Genomic DNA, 12,454 nt, shown 5'->3' with positions numbered 1-12,454 from the left:
GTAGTTAATGCTCACAAACAACCCAGATGTCCATCGACAGTTTAATAGACAAAGAAGCTGTGGTACATTTATACAATGGAATACTACTCAGTCATAAATAGGAATGCATTTGAGTCAGTTCTGACGAGATGCATGAACCTAGAGACTATTATACAGAGTGAAGTAAGTCAGAAAGAGAAAACACATATATCACATATTAATGTACTTATAAGGAATCTAGAAGCATGGTTGGAGAACGAATCACATCCCACTCCAGTGCTCTTGCCTGGAAAATCCCATGGACGGAGGAGCCTGGTGGGCTGCAGTCCATGGGGTCTCTAAGAGTCAGACACAACTCAGTGACTTCACTTTCAATTTTCACTTTCATGCATTGAAGAAGGAAATGGCAACCCACTCCAGTGTTCTCGCCTGGAGAATCCCAGGGACAGGGGAGCCTGGTGGGCTGCCGTCTATGGGATCGCACAGAGTCAGACATGACTGAAGCGACTTAGCAGCAGCAGCAGAAGCATGGTACTGATGAACCTGTTCACAGAGCAACAGTGGAGATGCAGACATAGAGAACATGCTTTTATGGACAAGGGTCGGGGAGAAAAGGGAGAGGGTGAGATGAATGGAGAGAATAGCACGGATGCATAAACACTAACATATGTAAACAGACACCAACAGGAATTTGCTCTCTGACAGGGAACTCAACTAGGGCTCTGTAAAAACCCAGATGGGGTGGGAAGGGGTGAGAGGTGGGAGGGAGACTCAAGAAGGAGGGGATATATGTGCACCTATGGTTAATGCATGTTGATGTATGTCAGATTTAAACCAATATTGTTAAGCAATCAAGAATCAATTAAAACAAATATTAAAAAAAAAAAAGAAGGAAGAAGTTCTCTCCTAAAACTTTAAGAAGTGGCACAGTTCAGTTACTCAGACAAGGTCAGGTGTCAGGTTTGCTGTCGGTCAATCACTAACTAGTGTCTGACTCTGTGGCCCCATGGACTGTAGCCCGCCAGGCTCCTCTGTCTTCTACTGTCTGCTGAAGTCTTTCAGGTCCATTGAGTCTATGATGCTATCTAACCCATCTCATCTTCTGCCGCCCCCTTCTTCTTTTGCCTTCAGTCTTTCTCAGCATCAGGGTCTTTTCCAATGAGTCAGCTCTTTGCATCACGTGGCCAGAGTATTGGAGCTTCAGCTTCAGCATCAGTCCTTCCAAAGAATAGTCAGGATTGATTTCCTTTAGGATTGACTGGTTTGATCTTATGGTTCAAAGACTCTCAAGAGTCTTCTCCAGCACTGCAGTTCAAAGTCATCCTTTTTTCAGTGCTCAACCTTCTTTTTGGTGCAACTCTCAGATCCATACATGACTACTGGAGAAGCCATAGCTTTGACTGAATGCGCCATTGTCAGGAACATGATGTCTTTCCTTTCAGTGCACTGTCTATGTGATTGCAGCTCCATGAAATTAAAAGAGGCTTCCTCCTTGGAAGAAAGTTATGACCAACCTAGACAGGTGTCAGTTTAGTGAATGGTGCACAGGAAGGACAGGGAAGCCTGGTGTGCTGCAGTCCATGGGGTCGCAGAATCAGACACGACTGAACAACAATGTATGAAGGAAACAGTGGGCGGGAAGACCAGAAGCTTTATTGTAACTGTGCAAAGATGGGTTTGTAAAATTGAACATTTTCAGTTACTGCACATAACTGTAAGTTTATTCCCACTGAGGACAAGTCTATTTGTTATCCCAACTGAAATATGCTATTCAAGTAGTTTGATGATATTTTCTATCATGATATGTATGTTTTTTCCATACCTCCAAGCAATTCTCCAACACTGGCTGGGTATCCTACAATTTAGTTCAAACTAACACCACTTACCTGAAACAGCTTCAGATCCCAGAGTTTAAGGGCTCAGTCCCACAAAAATGTCACCCTCCCCACTTCAGAAGCTGATCACAAATCCTTGTGACCCTGCACATCTGGTCTAATCATTAAGATCGGATGTAGCTACAGCTTCATCTTCAGGTGCAGTTACTTGCTAGTGTGGCCCATGGAACTCAAAAGAAACTAATTGGATTAACTCAGGATCAGCCAGATGGAAGGGAGGCCCAGGGAAAGGTGTGGTAGAAGTTAATAGAAGACAGCAGGAACCTACTAAGGTCAGAGTTTCCATGCTTGTCCAGGGCTCACTCTCCCAGTTCCTCCGAGCTATCAGTGCTGGAGATTTTCAGAGCTCAGGTATCACCACATGGGCATAATTTATTCATTCACCATTGCTAACTGACGGAACCTCCAGTCCCTTGCCCTTTGCTGGACATCAGGAGGGTAACATTGTTGTTTCAACCATCTAATCGTATAGTTGGTTCCCTGAGCAACTAGCTTCCATCTTTAAAGGGTTTCCAAAAGTCACTGTATTAACATAACAAAAGACATATAAAGAATTCCAAGAGTTTCTAGAGTTCTGTGCCCAAAACAGGGACAAAGACCAACTATATCTTTTTTTGAAAATCACAATATCACATACCCTAAAATTGTTGCAAGTTTGTTTGGATGGTAACTTACTAGCAGTGTATTGTATCAATCACTATAACTTGCTTGCACAAAGAAATTTTCTACTTGTCTTTGCAAGAACTTGATTTCTTGTATTTCCTTTTTTAACCAAGTATTAGTGTTAGGTTTTGTTGATTACTAGTTTGTCTGTATTTGTTAAGATGTTCAATCATTAATAGCATTCTTTTTCCAAGCTTACAATTTCTTACTCTGCCAAAGTGCAACGTTTAGGTCATAGTATAAGGTCTTTCACCAGAAAAATGGATATTTCCCTTTCCTGGAAGTGGAAAGTAACTATGTATTATCTTAAGCCTCTTATGTCATTGAACTGTCAGGTACAGAAATCGATATGAACACAGGCTGGGGACATCGAACTCAGCCATCGAACGGTCATTGTCTGTTGCTACATGGTGTGGACAGGGAAATCATATTTGGATACAGGAGATTCTCTGAGGCTTCTCCTTTGCACTTGTCCATGTTCCCATAAACGTTAATGGAAGACTGCAGGAACCGATTAAGTGTGAGATCCCTCTAGATTCTGTCCATTTGGAAATGAAGTTTAGGTTAACCCCACAAGGGCAGGTACATGGACTGTTTCATTGCACGCTGAAGACAAGGCAAATATATAATCAGGTGTAGAAAATGAATTTATAATTTCAACAGACTCTAAAGATGACTACTGAAGTGAGGATTGCTTCATTGTGCTTTCTAGCTTTCTTTTTTATAAATAAACTTGTAAATTTCTAATTACCTTTTCCTCTTTGCCCTTATGGTTTTAAAGAAAAATCATTCAATCTTTTAAAGTACAAGACACCTGTGTGGAGTTGTGACTAAATTAAAGAAGGTAATAGTGTAACCACAGATAAATAAGGTGACTCTTGGAAGTTTGGACTTCAGTCTATAGAAAGAGAACAATGGAATCTTCATTTTAGAAGACAGGTTTAATGCTTTTATGTAGAAGCATCATTGTTGTTTTTGTGGACAGTGATTAACTACATTGATTATTTACTTGGGGTTGCCAAGCACCACATCCACCTTCTTCACACTGCTATGCTCTCTTAGAGGTTAAAGCTTATAAACGATGTTTCACACTCTTCTAGTTTACAGGTTTTCCCTGAGTTTTGCCCATAGAAATTGGAGTGCGAAAGCAGAAACAAGGAGGATTTCTCCAGCTCTACCAGTGTGGCAGTTGCCCACAGTAGTTAGAGACAGAGATCTGGTGAGGGATCGCCACGTGGAGGTCTAGTGATCCAGAGGGAAAATCCTGTTAGAATCCTGCTAGTCTGTTCCTCTTCTTCTCTAGACCCAGAACTAACTGCAAAGCCGTATCTCCAACAAGAGAGGTGTGGTTGCAAGCTGAAGGTACATCCAGGAAGCAGTAGAACCTCTTGTTTCTGGATCTGGCACAAGTTTCCCAACCTGGTAAGTTTTAACTGTGATTTGGACTTTTTGCATTGTGCAATGCCCTTTGTTCCTTTGTGTGCCTAGTCGTGAGCTTATTCGCTCAGTCCTCTCAGACTCCTTGCAACCTCATGGACTGTAGCCCGCCAGGCTCCTCTGTCCATGGAATTCTTCAGACAAGTGTACTGCAGTGGATTGCCATGCCCTCCAGGGCATCTTCCCGAGCCAGGGGTCCAACCTGCATCTCCTGTGTCTGCTGCATTGCAGGCGGACTCTTTACCTGCTGAGCCATTTGTTCCTTTCACTTCCGTTCAGTTTAGTTGCTCAGTCGTGTATGACTCTGCGACCCCATGAACCGCAGCATGCCAGGCCTCCCTGTGCATCACCAACACCCAGAGTTTACTCAAACTCATGCCCATCGAGTCGGTGATGCCATCCAGCCATCTCATCCTCTGTCGTCCCCTTCTCCTCCTGCCCCCAATCCCTCCCAGCATCAGAGTCTTTTCCAATGAGTCAGCTGTTCGTATGAGGTGGCCAAAGTGTTGGAGTTTCAGCTTCAGCATCAGTCCTTCCAATGAACACCCAGGACAGATCTTCTTCAGGATGGACTGGTTGATCTCCTTGCAGTCCAAGGGACTCTCAAGAGTCTCCTCCAACACCACAGTTCAAAAGCATCAATTCTTTGGCACTCAGCTTTCTTCACAGTCCAACTCTCACATCCATACATGGCCACTGGAAAAACCATAGCCTTGACTAGATGGACCTTTGTTGGCAAAGTAATGTCTCTGCTTTTTAATATGCGTCTACATTGGTCATATCTTTCCTCCCAAGGAGTAAGTGTCTTTTAATTTCATGGCTGCAATTACCATCTGCAGTGATTTTGGAGCCCAGAAAAATAAAGTCTAACACTGTTTCCACTGTTTCCCCTTGTTCCTTTAATTCTTATTAAATCTAAATTCTAACTCACCTCATAATACTCCGTCTCGGTCTCCTCGTCTCTCCCTGCCTCTCTCTCCTCCAAGCCTGCCAAGCCTGGCCAATTGCAGTGCATGAATCAGGTTTAGTTTCCTAGGTCACTCTGATTAGGTGTGTCCCTTGTAGACAGCACAGACTAAGGTTAAGTTAACTGAAGGACCCTTTCCTTGAATAGACAAGTTCACACTGTACATGCTTATAGTAATGACTCATGTTTGGTGGATCTTTGTTATAGCATCTCATGCTGAAATATATACACTCTTCTTTCCGTTTGTGCTTTTACATTTACTTTGTTATTTGAGAAAGTTTTGTGTCTTTTCTATATGTCTAAACCTGTATAGTATGTTTCTGAGAACACCGATCTTGTTTTCTTTACACTCAACTATTTGACATCTTGCTGCCAGTTGTAAGTGGGATGTTTGAACACTCGCCTACTTCTCAGTGGTTGGTGTTTATATTCCCCTCAACTCTTCCTTCTCCTGCTGTGATTTGGTTACATTCTTTCTACTTTGCAGAGTATATAATTCACACAAATGTAACTCTACCCATGCCCCAGTCCTTATTTCAGTCTCAGCTCTGGAAAATAAAAATACACAAAATGTTTAACATCATTTTATTTGTCATTTCCCAAGTCATATTTTGACATGTATATTAAAGCAAAAAGAGTCTCAGAATCTTTAAGGCCCCTTCCTACCTTGCCCACAGAATAATTAAAAACAAACAAACAAACAAACCTTCTTTGGAGACTGAACAGCGCCATCTGGTGGAATAAACTTGATTTTGTTGTTCAGTCACTCCCTTGTGTTGCACCCTTTGCAACCCCTTGGACAGCAGCTCGCCAGGCTTCCCTGTCCCTCACTATCCCTAGGGGTTTGCTCAAACTCATATCCATTGAGTCACTGATGCCATCCAACCATCTCGTCCTCTGTCAACCCCTCTCCTCCTGCCCTCAGCCTTTCCCAGCATCAGGGTCTTTTCCAATGAGTCAGCCCTTCACAACAGGTGGCCAAAGCATTGGAGTTTCAGCTTCAGCATCAGTCCTTCCAATGAATATTCAGGTTGGATTTCCTTTAGGATTGACTGGTTTCAGTTCCTTGCTCTCCAAGGGGCTCTCAAGAAAACACCACAGTTTCAAAGCATCAGTACTTTTGTACACAGCCTCCTTTATGGTCCAACTCTCATATCTTAACATGAACTGGAAAAACCATAGCTTTGACTACACAGGCCTTTTTTTGACAAAGTGATGCTCTCTAAAATGCTGTCTACATTTGTCACAGCTTTTCTTCCAAGGAGCAGGAGGTTTTTTTTTTTTTTTTTAATTTTGTGGCTGCAATCACTCTCGTTACTGATTGTGGAGTCCAAGAAAATGAAGTCTGCCTCTATTTCCATTGTTTCCTCATCTATTTGCCATGGAGTGATGGGACTGGATGCTGTGATCTTAGCTATTTCATGTTGAGTTTTAAGCCAGCCTTTTCACTCTTTTCTTTCACCTTCATCATGAGGCTCTTCAGTTCATCTTTGCTTTCTGCAAAGAGGTGTTATCATCTGCATATCTGAGGTTGTTGATATTTATCTGGCAATCTTGATTTCAGCTGGTGAGTCATCCATCCCAGCATTCTGCATGATATACTCCACATAAAGTTAAATAACAGGGTGGCAATATACAGCCTTGATGCACTCCTATCCCAGTTTGGAACTGGCTCTTTCTTCCATCGCGAAAGCGATGACACCCCACTCCAGTACTCTTGCCTGGAAAATCCCATGGACAGAGGAGCCTGGTTGGCTGCAGTCCATGGGGTCGAGAAGAGTCAGACACGGCTGAGTGACTTCAATTTCACTTTTCACTTTCATGCACTGGAGAAGGAAATGGCAACCAACTCCAGTGTTCTTGCCTGGAGAATTCCAGGGATGGGGAATCCTGGTGGGCTGCCGCTAAGGGGTCGCACAGAGTCGAACATGACTGAAGCGACTTAGCAGCAGCAGCAGCTTTGTTCCATGTCTGGTTCTAACTGTTGCTTCCTGAACTATGCACAGCTTTCCAGGGTGATCTGTTATTCCCATCTCTTCAAGAATTTTCCAGTTTGTTGTGATCCACGCAATCAAAAACTTTAGTGTAGTCAATAGAGGCAGAAGTAGATGTTTTTCTGGAATTCCTTTGCCTTACCTACGATCCAACGGATGCTGTCAATTTGATCTCTAGTTCCTCTGCCTTTTCTAAATCCAGCTTATACATCTGGAAGTCTCAGTTCAGTTCACAAACTGTTGAAATCTAGCTTGAAGGATTTTGAGCATTACCTTGCCAACATGTGAAATGAATGTAATTATGTTGTAGGTTGAATATTCTTTGGCATTGTCCTTCTTTGAGATTGGAATGAAAACTGACCTTTTCCAGTCCTATGGCCACTGCTGAGTTTTCCAAATTAGCTGGAATATTGAGTGCAGAACTTTATTGGCACTGTCTTTTAGGATTTGAAAGAGCACAGCTGGAACATCATCACCTCCACTAGTTATGTTTATAGTAATGCTTCCTGAGGCCCACTTGACTTCACACTCCAGGATGTCTGGCTCTAGGTGAGTGATTACACCATCATGGTTATCAGGGTCATTAAGACCTTTTATGTACAGTTTTTCTATGCATTCTTGCCACTGCTTCTAATATCTTCTGCTTCTGTTAGGTCCAAACTGTTTCTACCCTTCAGTATGCCCATCTTTGCATGAAAGTTCCCTTGGTATCTCTAATTTTCTTGAAAAGATCTTTGGTCTTTCCCATTCTATTGTTTTCCTTTATTTCTTTGCCTTGTTCACTTAAGAATGCTTTCTTATCTCTTCTTGCTATACTTTAGAACTCTTCATTCAGCTGGAATAAGGTAGAATCCATATTTAAGGTATCCCCTACATCCATGGAGGCAGTTACGTTTAAAGAATCTGCCTGCAATGCAGGAAACACAGGAATGCCAGTTTGTTTCCTGGGTTGTGAAGGTTCTGTGGAGGAGGAAATAAATGGAAACCCTCTCCTGTATTCTTTCCTGGAAAATCTCATGGACAGAGGAGACTGTTGGGCTATAATCCAAAGGGTAGCAAAGAGCCAGACATGACTGGGTGACTAAGCATGTAGCTATAGCCATGGAATGTGTGCATCTGTCTATCAATAGTGTCCTGTGAGTTCTTTCACATTTAAAAATATTTTCTGTAGTTTAGTACTTGGGTGTCTGGTTGTATGGATGTAAAACTCTTGGTTTTCATTTTCTTTTCTTAACTTTCATGAAAATGCTCTTCTATTATTGCCTTGGTCTTTTAGTTTCTTTGCAGAATTCTACAGTCCTTCTATTTCCCCCTTCCTTTTAATCACCTGGAACTCTGAGGAACTTCCCATTACTTTTACAGTTGAAGACACTTTTAACATGTCTATTTTAAATATTCAACATGATGACTATTATAAAATATGTATAGTTATGTCATGGTTTAAATGACAGGTTGTGTCCAACTCTTGGGACCGCATGGCCTGTAGCCTGCCAAGTTCCTCTGTGCATGGAATTTCCTAGGCAAGAATACTGGAGTAGGTTTCCATTTCCTTCTACAATACATCTCTACAGCCACTCTATAATCAAGATGTAGAATATTTTCACCATCTCAAATGTTCCATCATGCTTTTTGAAGTCTCTCCATATTCCATGATTACACTATTTCTTTTTGAGGTGGAGGTTTGGGTTCAATGAGAAATGACCTTTTGAAGAAAAACAATAACTTTTAACTTTACATTTTATTCTGAAAATGGTAATTTTTTTTTAAACAAAGTAAACATATAAATAGCTAAACACCTAAAGTAAAGTTAAACTTATGTGTTCTGATTGATGATTTTTTTAACACATATGTATACCTGTGTAACTATTACCCAGAACTAAATTGAGCAAATGTCCAGCACATATTCAGGTTTCCTTGTGTCTTCCCATTCTATACCACACCTTATCTCATAGGCACTGCCTTCATGATGAGCTTTTCCACTGTTTGAAATGCCTACCAGTGAAATTATAAGAAACGTACTTAGTGAGTGTGTTTGATTTTTTCATTTACCAGAGCTGTGTGATTATCCCAAGCTGCTGTCTATATCAGTACTTCATTTTGTTTTCTAAATTAGTGAATATGAATCCATTGCATGAAAATGCTACAAATGTTTTATCCATTCTCTGAATGTTCATGGGAACCATTTGCATTTTTGCCGTTTATGAATAAAGCTGCAATGAACAGTTCTGTATGTGTCTATTCATGGGCATGCACTCCAGATCCTCTGGTAGGGTGAGAAGAAGGTGATAAACTTCCAGGTGCAAAATGGATGAGTCATAAACATGAAATATTCACTGTAGAGCATATAGTTAATAATTATGCAATTTTAAAAATCTTGATAGATGGTAACTAGACTTACTGTGGCAATTATTTTGAAATGGACAGAAACATGGAATCACCACACTGTGTAACAGAAAGTAACACAATGTGTAGGCCAATTGAGCAAACAAACACTTTGAAAAAGAGATCGATCTGTGGTTACCAGAGGCTAGGGCTGGAGATAGGGGACCTGGATGAAGCCAGTCAAAAGGTACCAACTTCCCGCTGTAAGATAGGTTAGAACTAAGGATGTAGTGTACAACATGGTTAATATGATTAATTCTGCTGTATCTTATGTATGATAGTTAATAGGACAGTAAGTCCTGAATTTTCATCACAATTTTTTTATTTATTTAATTAAAAAAATTTTTTTTCCATTTATTTTTATTAGTTGGAGACTAATTACTTTACAATATTGTAGTGGTTTTTGTTATACATTGACATGAATCAGCCATGGATTTACATGTATTCCCCATCCCGATCCCCTCTCCCACCTCACATTTCTTTAATTTTATATCTATATTAGATGATGGATATTCAGAAACTGTACTGTTGTAATCATTTCATGATATATTAAAATTACATCATTAGGCCATACACCTGAAACTTATGCAGTGCTTTATGTCAGTTATATATCAACAAAATTGGGAAAATTGATAATCATAAAGCCCACTCATAAATAGCATGTAAATAAAGGGGTTGTGCTATAACTTGTGTGATTGTTTTTAAGATCTACTATAATTAAAAAAAAATCTATTCACTTTCCTAAGTCCATGAAAATATGGATGACTCAAATGTCTAGGAAAACCTTCACCTACTCTCTAGAAATACATTATTGAAAGTTAGTATCTGATATATGGCTTTGGAACCAGTCCATATTAGCCACAGAAAGTTGTGGACATAGATATCAGGTGATGAATACAATAATTTATTTTGAAACTACCAACAGAAACAAGCTGGGGACATCTTGAAACTTTGAACTTTGATATTTACTAAATGGCACTAATTAACTAGCTTCACTGTAATGCATTTAAATTCAGTCACACTAGGTAACTGCAAATGAAGTAGATTTTGAACCCTAAACAGTGCAACTGAAGTATTTGTGTGAATGCACCATTGGGAAAATCTAACATGTTGTTGCTAATCAATGTCCTTCTCACCTCGTGGTTTTACACTGCTCATGGACAGGGTAAGTGGAAACAGATGTGAACACTCAGCCTTCCCTCTAAATATAACTATACTTTCCTTTGTGTTTCTTTCTGTTTGAATCTGGTTAAACTAGTCTGCACTGTGAGATAACCATAAGAATACCTTAATGGAAAAATTATCAGATATTCACCTGCTGCTGCTGCTGCTAAGTCGCTTCAGTCCTGTCCGACTCTGTGCGATCCCATAGATGGCAGCCCACCAGGCTCCCCCGTCCCTGGGATTCTCCAGGCAAGAACACTCGAGTGGGTTGCCATTTCCGTCTCCAATGCATGAAAGTGAAAAGTGAAAGTGAAGTCTCTCAGTCATGTCTGACTCTTAGCGACCCCAGGGACTGCAGCCCACCAGGCTCCTCCATCCATGGGATTTTCCAGGCAAGAGGACTGGAGTGGGGTGCCATCGCCTTCTCCCAGATACTCACCTAGAAGAGGAATGTAAGCCCATGTCTGATTCACGTCAATGTTTGGCAAAAACCACTACAATATTGTAAAGTAATTAGCCTTCAAGTAATAAAAATAAATGAAAAAAAATACCTAGAGGTAAAAAATAAATAAATAAAAAAATAAAAGAGGAAAACAAATTGAATCCTTTCCTATGTCATCTGAGTTCCACAGTGCAAAAAGGTACTCATGTAGATTATGGGGCCGTGTGAATATGTTCATGAAAATGTAAATAGCAAATATTTCACAGAAAAGCTAGATTATAATTCCAGAATGTTTAGGAGAGTCTTAATTGTAATATGAGGAAACTCTGGAGAACAATGGTTATTTTTATACTTTTACATATGGTGATTTTTGCAGGTTCAAATCTCATTTTAAATATGCTCAGTTGACTGTACTGTGATTACAGATTAATAGACCTATTAAAGGTCATTAACATCACTGTTAGTTTAAGGCTTTTAAAAATCCAGCTTAGGTACCAGACATATTTTCCTTTTACAAAATGTGGAATACAGTCTTAATTTCCAGTGTAATGCCAATACATTTAAAATTATTTTCAGAGAGAAATGGAAATGTTGACAACCTTGAAAAAAGCTTGTCACTTTTATTTTTAAACTTATAAGTTCTTTTCATTAGTTATCTATTTTTTACAATAGTGTATACATGTCAAGCTCAATCTCCCAATTCATCCCTCTACCCTTGGGCCCCCTGGTATCCATACATCCATTCTCTATGCCTATATCTCTATTTTTGCTTTGCAAATAAGTTCATCTGAATCATTTGTCTAGATTCTGTATATAAGCAATATTATACAATATTTATTTTTCTCTTTCTGACTTGCCTCACTCTGTATGACAGTCTCTAGGTCTATCCACGTCTCTGCAAATTACACAATTTCATCCCTTTTAATGAGTAATATTTCATTGTATATATGGACCACTTCTTCTGTGTCTATTCTTCTGTTGATGGACATTTAGGTTGCTTCTTTGTCCTGGTTATTGTGAATAAAACAGATAACTAATGAGAACCTACTGTGTATCATAGGCAGCTCCACTCAATGCTGTCTGGGGACCTAAATGGGAAGGAAGTCCAAAAAAAAGGGATATATATTTATGTGTATATATATATATGTTCATATAACTGATTCACTTTGGTGTACAGCAGAAGCTCACCCAACAAGGTAAAGTAACTACACTCCAATAAAAATTAATGAGAAACAAAAAACTAAATTATATAAATGTATTAATCTAAGTAATTAAATCATATTAAAAACAAGGATTTTACTCCAAAAAAAATAAACTTACAATTTATTCATTATGATGTTTTTGTCTTTCATTTTCTTTAATAATCCAGTTGTCTTCAAGTTCTTTTAAACAAAACCTCTAATGAGTTTTATGATACCTTGTGAAATTCAAGGTGTGAATAGAATCTGCATCATTCTGCATTATTCATCTTATAATTTGTTGCATGTGATTTTAGTCCATTTGGCAATTACTTCGTGAACAACATTTACAG

The 12,454-nt window shown here is 39.6% G+C and overlaps 1 protein-coding gene across 5 annotated transcripts in view; it reads left to right on the top strand.

Moving 5' to 3' along the window:
- LOC122707784 (complement factor H) overlaps positions 1-12,454 on the top strand; it is a 192,174-nt gene that overhangs the window by 119,570 nt on the left and 60,150 nt on the right. For 2 of the 5 annotated variants that reach the window (XM_043923643.1, XM_043923641.1), the window contains exon 1: positions 10,364-10,482. The exons of 2 other annotated variants lie outside the window; for them this stretch is intronic. In XM_043923643.1, coding sequence (XP_043779578.1) covers positions 10,425-10,482 — 58 coding nt within the window. In that variant the 5' untranslated portion in view covers positions 10,364-10,424. Of the gene's footprint in view, positions 1-10,363; positions 10,483-12,454 lie in introns of those variants that run through there. One more of the 5 variants, XM_043923642.1, reaches the window with a different exon arrangement.

The sequence above is a fragment of the Cervus elaphus genome, chromosome 14 (genome assembly GCF_910594005.1).
Source record: "Cervus elaphus chromosome 14, mCerEla1.1, whole genome shotgun sequence".
NCBI classification, from domain to species: domain Eukaryota; kingdom Metazoa; phylum Chordata; class Mammalia; order Artiodactyla; family Cervidae; genus Cervus; species Cervus elaphus.
Note: the sequence above shows the minus strand (reverse complement) of the source record. Positions and strands in the feature narration are given on the sequence as shown.